Below are 13,158 nucleotides of genomic sequence, written 5' to 3' on the forward strand. Positions count from 1 at the left end.
GATGCTGCGCAGTGCATATGTTGCTAAGCTGTAACATTCAGTCTTCAGTCCTTCAGTGGTTCAGTTGTTCAGGCTCAGTCGGATAGAGCAATTGATACATTTTCAACATCAGATGTTTTCAGTTTAGGGTGGGTTCTGTTGGACATAGCGCCACTATAAGTTCAGGAACATCTGCCTCTATAGAAGATCTGATGTCAGAGAGAACCTTTGTAAACACAATTGAAATGAAAGGAAATTTTGTTTTCATTACACTTTCAGAACCTATTAACTATCATATGTGAATATAATAGGTGACACCAAGCTCTCCTTATTTTGTCTGACTTATATGTCCTCTCTGCTTTGTTGTGTGACACATAACTTTGAAATACACTTGATTTTATAGCATGTGCACTCAAAGATTTTCAACATTGAGGTTCTCTGTTTACATATATTTCTATGCTATATGATTCAATTTCCAAGTACCACATCAGTTTTATGTCTTGTTTCTAGAGATTTATATTAGAATAATAGCTTTAGGACTATGTCCATGACATGTTTTGTTACCCAGCTTGTAAGGATTTTAACTTGGTTCTGCATTTGCATGCATATGAGTGGGCTTCTAATCAACTGTAAAATTAAAAACTAAAACCCATCTGGTAATTCAGAATTAGTACTTCTCACACAATAGGTGTTAAATATTTTTATTATCCTGAAGTTCTGTCTAAATGTTGTATGCTGCCAAGTGGAAATATTGCTCTTCCTTGTGTAAAGTAGATAAGCAGCCAAGGAAGCAATGAAGTTAATCCACTAATGTGAAGGAGAAGAGATGGAAGAGGAAAAGGAAAGGAAAGGAGAAGAAAAGGAAAGGGCAAAGAAGGCAAGCCAGGCCTCATTAAAGGCAAGAGGGACACACACTACTTCTGCAGGCAGTGGGCTGCTGCCGTCTGGGCCCAGTCAGGTGCTATGCTTGATTTTACATGGATCTATCTATGATCTTTCTAATGTGCCACGGGTCACCTGAGATCTGATCACTCGGTTGTGTCCCCACCCCCACCACCTTCACGGTATCCAGTCCAAAACAACTGAACTAAGCTGTGTCCTCATTCCCATTGAGTTTAGAGTCATTTCTCATATTGTTTGCTTTTGGAGCCATTGGCTGTCTTCCAAATGTTTGAGGGATTCCCCGTACATCTCTCTGTTGGTGTCTCATTGAACTCCGTTGTGGTCAGAACACAGACCTTGTAGGACTTAGATATATTGAGATTCATTTTGTATCCAGGATATGATTTGCCTTGTTATCTACTCCATGGACTCTGCAGAAGAATGTGTTTTCTCCTGTTTGCAGGTTGTTTCATAAGTTGTTTCAAATATCTCATATTGCTCAATTGGCCCTCAGCTCATTCTGTTCTTGAAGGTTGGGGATTCTGTGTGGTTTTGTTTTGCTTTTTTTTTCTTTTAACTGTGTTTCTCATGCTTCTGTTAGTTCTTGCTTCATGGCAACTGAGTGGTTCTTAGGGTTGATAATGACCCTTGCTGTGCCTTCTGCTGTTGTTTGGCCTGAAGTCTGCTTTGTTATGTTAAATCTAGTTTTATGTTACTGCAGTGTATCTTTTCTTCCTTCACTTTATTTTTGACCTGTTTTTGTCTTGATATGTAACATGCATTTCTCTTAAGAAGTGTCTTGTTAGACTTGGCTTTTTAAATTCTCACAGGATAATCTGTGCTTTTTGATTGATATATTGAGACTATTTACCTGTAAGTCCGATTATTGATAAGTTTGTGATCTTAGGTGGTATTACCTGTGTACCAGCCAGTCAAGTTACGCCAAAGTGTCTTCACCCAGCCTTTGCAAGTATCCTGTCTGAAGCACGGAGCTGTACTGACAGAACTAGTCCTAGGAGCACACAGACTGCCGAAGTGACGCTAAAGGAAACAGACACTGAGCAGACCTGAAACAAGCAAGGACATTTCATTAGGAAACCAAGAAGCTCTCCTCCAAATATACAAATAAAGCCCAGCACTAGGGAGCTTCGCTAGTGAATTATACCGGAGAATTAAGACCATTGCCTCACAAAGCATTGTGAAAACAGAAAATGAGATGGTAATTCCCAACTCATTGGAAGAGATCAGTGTTACCCAGACACTAAAACCAAGCAGATGAATCACAAGAAAACAGGGTTTTCAGATGAATCACAAGAAAACTGATATCCTCAGGAATGAAGAACCAGAAATCACAACAAAATACTACCAGAATCCAATGGCCTCTAGAAAGGGTCATACACCACTGCGAAGTGTGATTTAGCCCAGAAATAAAAGAGTTACTCCACAGCTAAATATCAGTCTGTTTAATAAAACATATGGATGTAATAAAGAACAAAAGCCACAACTCAGCAACAACCTGGGAATCTAAGGAAATTTCCTCAACATGGTGAAAGTGAGATGCAAAAGACCAACAGCTGATACCAGGCTTCATGAGAGAAGACTGAAAGCCTTGCCTAAAGTTAGAAACTAGATAAGGATGTTTTGCCATTTCTAATCCAACATTGACCTGGAACTTAGACCAAAAAGAGATTGAAGGAAGAAGTAAAGCTATCTCTATTTGCAGATGTTAAGATCAACTATAGGGAGAATCCTAAGGAGTTCGCTGTAAACCCATTCTGAATATCCTCTCTGTGAATCTGCCTTTCCAATAAAAATAAACAAATCTAAAAAAAGAAAGAGAGTGATCTTTTTGGTTGGTGAAGGTGGGTTCATTGGGTTTCCACATGCAGGAGTAGCCAGATATTCCAAAATGAAGAAATGAAATTGACCTTACACCATTTACAGAAATTAATTCTGAATGGATTAAAACCTAATTTAAGAGTTTAAAGTAGGGCCCAGTGCAATGGCTTAATGGCTAAATCGTTGCCCCTCTGCCATCAGCCTGTCCTCTCCTATTTCCTGGAATGTGCCCTCTCTGCTTCACGCTGGCTAATGATTCTCCATCTGTTTAAACATGTCCCTACCCTATTTTGCTATGTTGATTCTCCAAGAACAACACTTTTAAACTCCAGCCTTTGGCCAACTCAATTGAAAGGGTTACTCAAAAAGGTCATTTGACCACCCCTCTCCCCCAACTTTCTATAGTTCTGGATTGAATAGAGACAGATTCTTTCTTACAAGTTTCCAGGTGATATAAAGGTTCTGGATTGAGAACCACTGGCCCAGATGGCTAGCAACATCTACACTGACATGAGAGAATAAATGGAACTGAGCAATCATGATGTGTTTATGTTGATGGGCTTAGCTGAGGGCAGAGGTACAAGTAGAAGATACCTACATATAGTCCTAAGAGAGCTATAGAGCTAAAGGAAGGAGAGAGCAGTGAGAAGGAAGGACAAATCAACCTTCAAAGACCATTGCCATAAGATAGAGGAACCAAGATTTGGGCAAATAAAGCCACCAAAGGGTCAGAAGCAGGAAGCACCTTGATTCCAAGTCTAAATTCAGAAAGATAGCATGCCTTTATTGCAGAGCATGGATTGAAGATGGCTAAGGTCAGTCAGGACACCAATTAGAACACTATTCTGGGAACAAGTTGGTGACCAGGAGTTGTGGAGTGGCCATAAGGATGTACAAAAATATAAGAATTTGAAAGACATTTGAGAGGTCAAGGTTAAATCCTTGAAGATATCAGTAGACTGTGTTGGATCGAACAGGATACAGGTTCATGGCCAGGTTTCTGCTTGGAGCAGTGAGGTGGCACTGTCACTGAAGTATGGATGACATAAGCACAAAATGGATTGAATAAGAGAGAGGTAGAGTTAGGGAGATTTGAGGCATCATCATCGACCCTGGAGGGCTCATTCCTGGAGCGCAGGGGAGGATCTGAATAACACACTTAGATTTGTACTTGCTGGCATGAGGGGAGCAGCTGAAACTGAAGCAGATGATATTTGTTGGGCATTCTGTATAGAGTGAGGATGGTAGATGAGTACGTTTAGGTGAATGTTTGAGAAATACTGCCAGTTAAGGGAGGGTCTAAGCAAAAGAAATATGCCACGGAGACTGAAAAAAGAAGAGGAGAGTCAGAGAATGTGACTCGTTTACAGACATGCCCCCAAGTTGGAGGGAGATGAAGTGCACTAAGGAGGGACCAATATCAATTGGATTTTGAAAGAAGGTCATTGATAACCAGAGTTCAAGTGTTTCTGATGGAGCTGGGTGAACTGTCAAATTCGGTTACAGGTTTGGTAGGCTCTATATTTGTAATTCTGAACTGAGGTGGCTTCCATTGTGTAAAATGGAGTGAGAGTTTGTACCACCTGAAACTCACAGTACAGTGGGTTTTGTAAGGAGAGAAGCAGAAAACAGATTAGAAAATGACAGACTTCATAGCAGGCTACTTGTGTATGAAGGTTGAGTCACAGGAGAGTTTGGTATTGTCCTGACTCACAGAATGGAAATCATGGTCTTCTGTAAGAACTGGTCACCTTCCTGCAAGATTCAGTTCAGAGTTGTGTGCATGCTGCAGGAGTGACTACATTCTGGTCTGATCTGATCTAGTCTGGTCTCCTGCTGCCTTGTGCAGAAGCCCAATCTAAAACAATGGCCACTCATCATTTGACCCAACAGAGGCAGGCGAAGAGAGTGACAGAGACTTTCCAGCTACTGGTTCTCTCCCCAAATGCCCACGACAGACAGTTATGGGCCAGGCCAAGCCAAGTGCCGGGGACTCCCTGGGCTGTCTTACGCTGCCTCCCAAGGTGAACGTAAACAGTAAGTCAGATCAGAAGTGGAAACAAAACTAAATCACAAGCACTCTGATATGGTGATCCAAGTAGCAGGTTAACATCCTGTACCGTAATGCTCCTGAAATACACTTCATGTTCTAGCGTATTAAATTCTAAAAATTTCTTGCAGTCTTCTCATGCATTTTGCTGCTTTCCTTTAGAAATCTGCAAAATCAATGGTAGCCTGGAAATTTACCTGTGAAAATATAATGGGAAAAATCACCTAAAATAAGAGGCTGAACTATTGTATTTTTTTCCACAGTCAACTTCATGTCAGAGCATGTCTAGAATGTGGTTGCCCTGAGTCAACTTGTGTAAGCTAACAACAGTTCCATAGTGGAGCTTCCACATTTGCTTTAAGTTGGTGGTAGGAAACACGTCATATTCCATTTTGCAGCTCATACACTGAAATACTGAAATTGAAATTCAGTGTTGTATTACTTTATTGCATTTCCTATTATTTGAAAGCACATAAAATCAATAATAGGAGATTCATGGGAGATTTTTGCTTCGGTTTTTCCTCTTTGGCAATGAGATTATGGGATTTATGACAATCCTGAATTCCCAGGCTATCCAATGAATACTCACAGCATCATCAGGCAAGTGTGGATTTTCTAATAAAAGTGATATTTTTGGGTTTATGTGTTTTTAAAGGATAATCAAACTCATGTCATATAGGTTTCCTCTAGGAAAAACAAAACTTCCAATTTAAAAAAAAAATTCAAAAAGACAGTTCTTGAGGCCATTGTGGTGGTATATCAGACTAAGCCTCCTCCTGTTAACTCCAGTTTGTGACCCAGTTGCTCCATTTCTGATCCAGCTCACTGCTAATGACCTCAAAAATCAGTGGAAGATGTCTCAATTATTGGGGCCCCTGCACACAATAAGAAGCAGCTCTTTGCTTCTGGCTTCAGATCAGCTCAGCTCCAGCCATTGCAACCATTTATAGATTGAACCAATGGATAGAAGATTTTTCTGTCTCTCCTTCTCTGTCTGTAAAATCTGTATTCCATATAAAAATAAATAAATCTTTTTTAAAAAGAGAAACTTATTTAATGAATCCATGATCAATTGTCTTTGAGATTTGGCACTTGAATGAAGAACCTAAAAAATCTCCAAGTATCAGAAAACAGATGATTTTATGTTTTATTCTGAAACAGAGTCTTTCCACTTGAGAAAAACATCCTACACCTTCAGGAGTGTCAGGAGCTGAACTTCATGGAACCTAATTGAATATTCAGAATATTCAGAATCAGAAGTCTACCAGGCTACCATTGATTTTGCAGATTTCTAAAGGAAAGCAGCAAAATGCATGAGAAGACTGCAAGAAATTTTTAGAATTTAATACGCTAGAACATGAAGTGTATTTCAGAATCAGGAGTCAGAAGTAGGGCTCAAGCACCTCCCACTTCCATGCCCATTTTAAGAAATATCAGCAGTGTCATGGCATTAAGTGCATGCTGGGAATAGTAGTGTCCCATATGATATAATCTTACCATAATAGCCTATAGGTTTGGGAGAGGAGCATATGGTGCAGCTATGTTGGATACAGAGCTGAGCCTACACTGTCACAGGAAGAGAAGGGAACCTGGATGGTGGTCAGAAGAACCCTTGCTATTAGGGCCAGGCCAGGTGTCCAGCTATCCTGGTGGGTGGGGTAGACCATGGGTGTTGAAGCCTGACTCACTTATGACTAGCATCAAACCCCCAGCTAGGCAAGGACCTATCAACTGCTGCTTGGTTGGGGCTGGTAATTACCGACCTGCATCCTCCCATGGTTTGGCTGGAGTGGTCAGACGTTAGGTCCTCGCCATCCCAGCCACCCATGTTCCCACAGTAAAAACATAATGTGGCACTTGGACAATTTCTGTGTGCAGCTTAGAATTATCTTTTAAATAATGAGAATAAGTGAAACAAGCAGCTATTGCCCTGTCTTTTTCAAATCAGACACCCCTCTTTAACCATGGGTCTGTTGCTTGGAGTTCATCTTCTTTCTAACATGAATCACCAAAATGTATCATATACTATACTGTGTTGCTGTAGTTGCATTACCGATGCTGGTTCTTTGAGATTGAAAACTTGGTGTTTTTGAAGGAATTGGCATATACACTGTTTCTAGATACTGTTTGGTTATCATACACAAATATTAAAATTATCTCACTTTCACCTGTGAACTTTGCATTTCAATGTTTTAAGAGTTCTTCCAAAGCATTCAAAATAGAGTTTTACAGAACCAAGTCTCCTTTTATTTTAAAACCACATATAATTATTTCTCTTTCTTTAAATTAGAAAGCATAACACAAGGCATAGTTTGGGAAGAGCTATAACTGATAGTTCTAGGTGGGGAAGAAATGTTAGACACACTGTGAGCAGTAGGGTGTGAGCTACTAGTGTTAGTGCTCAACCACATGGGGAGCAGAATCACCCTGAATCTAGGAGTTTGGTTAGATACAGAGAAGTTACAACACCTTCTGGGGGCCAACCTTGTGGCTCAGCAGGTTACACTGGCACTAGCTGCTCCACAATCCCGTATCAGATCATTGGTTCCAGTTCCAGTTTTCCACTTAAAATCCAGCTTCCTGCTAACTTTTCTGAGAAGGAAGAAGAAGATGGCCCAAGTAGCCGGGTGCCTCCTATCATTGTATCAGACTTAAATGGTTAGAATTCTTGGTCCTGGCTTCTGGCTTTGGTCTGGCCCAGCTTTGGCTGTTGCAACTGATTCTGGAGTAAGCCAATGGATGGAAGATCTGTGACTCACTTCTCACCGTCATTCTGTGTTCTAAATAAATAAGTATATTTTAAAGAGAAAAAAACCCACTTTGTTTTTGCTGCTTTTATCCTAATATCTTTCCAGCATTGTTCTAAAGAAACAATGAAGATAAATATTTTATCTATGCTTATGTATTTTGACCTTCATGTTAGCCAAAGGATAACATGGTTCAAGAAAAAAAGTATAAATAATACTCTGCTGCAAAATAACTTTCTTTGCTGGGTATGTTGTATTAATTCAGGGAAGGCTACTTAAAGTATATGTAAACAAAAATAACATAAATCATCTAGACTATTTGGGGAATGTTTTGCTTTGGGCTTATAGTGATTTTTTATGGAGAATTTATGTGGCTTTAAACTATTGAAGGAATGAGGAAGAGAAAGTAGAAAGTTGGAAATGCATTTTTTTTTCCTTATGGAAATTGATTATAGGTGCTATCCTAGAACCATAAATCATTTGCGATAGTTTAAGTCAAAGCTCAACTCTGTGACATAAAATACCAGAAGAGAGTAGGGGATCAAGATCAGTTGAGAAGGATGTAGAGATTAAAAATGAAGACTGGATTGAAGGAGGATTCCTATGATATGTTTGGATCTCATCTTCGCACAATATGTAGAGAGAGCAGTACTTAGGTATGATTTTACCCAACCATTCTCAATCCTGATTATTCCTGTGTGTCATCTATCCCTCTAATTGTTTTATTTATTATTTTGTGATTATGTTTGAAGAATAATGTGACTCCAAATTGAGGTCATATGGATCGGTTTTCAGGTAATGCGTTTAATGACATTTTGCTTTAAAATCACAAAATTGGTTCAAGAAATCTTTAGACTAAGTATACTGTTATTAAATTGCACTGTCTACACTCAGGATAATTTCTTGGTCCCCCAAAACGCTATCTGAGCAATGTTTGCCTACAGACGTTTCGACACCCCTGAGAATTTTCCTTGAAATTTGGAAGTTGTGCTCAAAAGAATTCCTTCATCTGTGAATACATTACCACAATGGTCTCTAACTCAGGAAAGCTGCTTGTGCTCCTAGAAGACAAGCTAAAATTAAATCGGAACTTGAACAACACCATTTCTGGTGTTGGTCTTGTTGGGACTTGGCACCTGTGGGTTTGTATGGATGTAAATATCACCAAGAAGACCCCTAAGATACCCTAGGGTCTGGAGTCACCAGTGTTACCTTAGCACTCATATCTGTGATCTTCCACCTCTGCAGGGTATTGAAGGTGTTCCTCTCGCGAACCGCACAGAGGATTCCGTACATGACCGGCGGCAGGGTCATGCGGATGCTGGCCGTGATTCTCCTGGTGGTGTTCTGGTTCCTGGTTGGCTGGACCTCCTCCGTGTGCCAGAACCTGGAAAGGCACATTTCCCTGGTTGGCCAGGGGCAAACATCCGATCACCTCATCTTCAACACTTGCCTCATCGACCGCTGGGATTACATGACAGCAGTTGGTAGGTGCTGTCTCTCGTTTAATGGATCGTCTCGTCCCCTTTTCAGTTCCATTTAAATTAGCTTCTGTAGCATCCCAAGACTCAAGAAATTCCACCTAAATGTGGTTCTGGTAAAACCGCACTGCGCAAATGACAGTATCAAGTGTAATGCAAACGTTTTCTGGAAGGTACCATTGGTTTTCAAAGGTAGGTCACTTTGTTGAGAAAATATAATCAAGGAAGCCACCATGGAGAAATGCAGCAAATAATGGGTGGATTCCGTGAACAAGGACACTTTCTGCTTTTCATCGCATTGATTGGTCACTGTTTGATTAATATTACCTGTCCTTTTTATTCTTTAGTTGTGAGAAAAAATGGAAGCCTGTTGGTGTTTTTGCATGGCTTATGATCCTGTGATAAATCAGATGTGGTATCCAGGGTCCTGTTTGTGAGGAGACTGGCTATGCACAATTGCTGCTCAATCCATCTTTCTCATTCTTACCTCTGGAGAGAATTTTTGATTAATTCTCTGGAGTCCAATATGATACGAGAGCAAGCCAAGCTGCTTGGGGACTGAAGTTCTGTGGCTAACAAACAGAGCTGCATCATGACTGGAACCAAAACATAAATGATTTGTTTGGTATTCCAGGTTTTATTTTTAAAAATAATGAAAATCCAACTGAATTCTTCTGTTTCTAAAATCAGTTTGTTATAAGTTAAATCTAAAGATTGCAGGAGCAGCAACAGAAAGAATGAAAATAAACTTTTCTCATTTGTTACCCTCATTAAGACACAGGGAGAAAAATTTTAATTTTATTTGGCAGATGGAAAAGAAAACATGCTTAATTAAAATGTGTTTAAATCTCATTTTCTATCTGACCTATATTTGATGATCGTTCTTCCAAATATTTTCAGCTCATCTTTTGCTGGGAGCTAATAAAATGTTTAGTTCGTTTGTAAATCAAGTCAGTGAATTTTTCTCAAGCAAAATGTTGTTGGAATCTTATAGACTTGATACGTGCAGTAGTGAAACAAGTTGGGTGTGTGAGGGGAGTGGGTATAATGGTAATATATGAAGCTGATCATTGTATTTCAGAGAGTATAAATATTTTAAGATAACACATAGAACTGAAGAAGGGCTCGCTCAATTCTGATTTTGACTTTGGTTCTGAAAATTAAATAGGTGAATGTTAAATTTTTACTCAGTGGAAGCCTCTGCTGTTGTTTTGTACTGTTCAATGCAAAAGTTAACCAAATAGGAAAGATGATTTATTTGCATTACTGCGAGTAAAAGTCCACAAGTCTTTCAATTACAATGAAAAACAACACTGAGAATACATGATGGCTCCCTCAAGTTTACAGCATTCTTGATGTCTTTCTGCACATTGATTCTGAGATATGTACAAGGCCTTGTGGATGTATACTTTGCACCCAGGGAAAGACCACAGTGTGAGTGCTGGGGAAAAATGATCAGCAAACAAAATATGATAATGCTTTTGGTACAATAGAAATTTACTAAAGATAAACAGCAATTGGCACAGAAGCCAGGGGTCTTTATAAGAGAAACATTCTTGGACCCCATGGGTGATGTTTGGCTTTTGTAAAGGAGTGCAGTGAGCCTTCCAGCTGACAGATTTGGTGGGTGAGAGGTGACGGGCATCATAGGAAACCTAATGAAGTGGCCTCTTGGAATGCATCGTAAGGAAAGCTGGTAACGTTTTCATCATGCTAATATTGTTGGATGGCCAAGATGATTGAAAACATCGCAGAGGAATTTGGAAAACCAAGAAAGTGACACAAGGAATCAACTCTAGAGTGCATTCTGGATACACTTAAAAAAAAAAAAAACCTGAAATGTACCAATTCAAGTATTTTTTGAGTCATAATCATTAGAAGAGAGCAAAAACAGAGCAACCATTCAGGAAGTGCCTTCTATTCCTCCCCAACCGGAAGCGGGGCTCAAGGACCCTGGCTTGTGCACTGCCCACGTCCACCAAATGATGCTGGCATCACTCAGAGGAAGTAATCCCAGGAGCTCGCAAGGACAGAATAGTGCGAGTCTCAGCTGTGTTGCAGCCAGACCTCAACCTTACTACTCTTTCTCACCCCACCTCACCCCCACCAGAGCATTTTTCACCGTGATCTTGTTGCATTTTGTAATCCCCACCCCTACATCCCTGTTTGCTGCTTCACTCAGTAGATGACTTCTACTTGCAAAAATACATAGGAACCATCAGATAGAAATGCCTTAAAAACTCTGACAGCTCTGCCTGTAAATCTTCCCTAACCATAACCACTCTTACCTTTTCTCCCTCATCTCCTCATAGCCATCACCTCAACGAGGTGTTCGTCCAACATGCTGATTCCCTCCAGGAATTTGTCTCACTTTGTGTGACCTTTCTGTTCCCTAAAACTCCCCAAGCTCAAACAAACAAACAAAAAAACCCCACACTGAAGAAATCACTTCAGACTGCAGCACTTCTGGCTCCTCTGCCTGCTCCCTTTGCAGTGACTCTTGAAGAATCACACGTGATTTTCATCTGACTTTACTGCCACTGAGACGTGCTTTCCTGTGGAAAGAGAATTCGCTAGATTTAACACAATTTTCTACCAGTAAGAAAGAAATCATTGGAAAGCCATGGAGGAAAAATACACGTTTTGTTCTAAATTAATCATGGAGAAGACCAGGAAAGGGGCCATCAAGAGCATCAAGAGCAGGAGGTAATGGAAATCACAATCTGAGCCAGGGGGTGTCGCTGCTCTGTGTCTCTTTTTTCCCGAGGTTTATTTATTTGAAACAAAGAGTTACATGTTAGGAGGGAGAGACAGCGAAGGAGGGACAGAGACCAACAGAGAGAATGCTGGTGGACTCTCCAGATGGCTGTAATGGATGAGACTGGTCCAGGAAGAAGCCAGAAGCCTGGAAGTCTCCCATCTAAGTCTCCCACATGGGTAGCAGGGACTCAAGCACTTGGCACATCCTCTGCTGTTGTCCTGGGTACATTAACAAGCAGCTAGATGAAAAGTGGAGCAGGGATGCCAGTGTTGCATGTAGCGGCTTAACCCACTGTACCACAACACTGGCTCCAAGTTCCCCATGTACATTTCTGTCAGTAAGGTATGTGTCATGAGATTTTTCTTCTATTCAGGCTGCTACTCAAAAGTAAATTCATGAATCTCCAATTCAGCTGGAAAATCTGACTAGATCAGCTAGAAAGCCAAATTGCTACCTAGTCCCCAAGTGAAAGTGGTCAGTGTTGGCAGCAAGATGTAGATTTTTGTCTTTAGGTCATAGGATGTCTTTGTCGTGCAGTTATATTGGCTTGCTTTAGCGTAGAGGTCAGTGAGAATAATAACAGCTAAGGTATTAAGAAACTCGGATTCCAGATCAGCATTCTCTCCAAAAAGCCCGTTTTTTTTTTCTCATATAAAAACAAGAACCATTTGAAAGAGTGAAATAATGATTTTTCCACTGTAGTTTAGTTCTGGTCAGAAACACAGATTCTAAACTAGAGACTGGGCCTATTCTGGTTTTACCGTTCAAATAGGGCTGCTCTCAAGCTGCTCGGACTATCACATTCCAAAAAAAGAAAGTAGGTGCAGAAGCCAGCCTGGGAAAACCTCTGTGCCTCTGCAAGCCTCCCAGAGGGGAGCAAATGGCTTGAAAACATGGAACGGGAATAAAAATGACTTCTAGAGTCCCTTGGTAATTCATGCCTAGATACCATAGCACAAAGCAGAGAGGATGTGAACGTGACTCTGAGGGCAGGTTAGACAATGCGAGAAGCACTTTAGAAGTCTCAGTAGCCAACATTGTTTTTTTTCTTTTAATGATTTTTAGTTTTCTGATGTAAAGAAGATGTCATACTCTGGATGTTCCAACATACAGAGTATCTTCCAACAGTTCACAGAAAATGCACATTATGAAAAAAAAATCTGCAGAAATTTCAGGCTTTTTTTATTTTATTGCCATCAAAATAAACTTTTCCTGCCATTCCTTTCTCCAGGAGCTTTCTGAAGTTTCCTGTGTTAGGCGATCAGATTTCAGTTCCTGTTAACAATGTAAACTGCCATACGTCTTTGAGAATGAACAATAATAAAAATAAATAAATGAATCAATCAAGCCATGGAGCTTACTGTGGTCATGACATAGGTCATTCTCTAAAGCTGTGTTGGCTAACATCTCAACACTCAT

At 40.2% G+C, this 13,158-nt stretch overlaps 1 protein-coding gene across 1 annotated transcript in view; it reads left to right on the top strand.

Annotated features, from left to right (window-relative positions):
• The window catches only part of GPR158 (G protein-coupled receptor 158), a 317,004-nt gene that overhangs the window by 283,400 nt on the left and 20,446 nt on the right, over positions 1 to 13,158 (top strand). The window contains exon 7 of the mRNA XM_040992543.1: positions 8,746 to 8,984. Coding sequence (XP_040848477.1) covers positions 8,746 to 8,984 — 239 coding nt within the window. The remainder of the gene's footprint in view (positions 1 to 8,745; positions 8,985 to 13,158) is intronic.

Source organism: Ochotona curzoniae, unplaced genomic scaffold (genome assembly GCF_017591425.1).
Source record: "Ochotona curzoniae isolate NIBS_2020 unplaced genomic scaffold, NIBS_Ocur_1.0 contig_78, whole genome shotgun sequence".
NCBI classification, from domain to species: Eukaryota; Metazoa; Chordata; class Mammalia; order Lagomorpha; family Ochotonidae; genus Ochotona; species Ochotona curzoniae.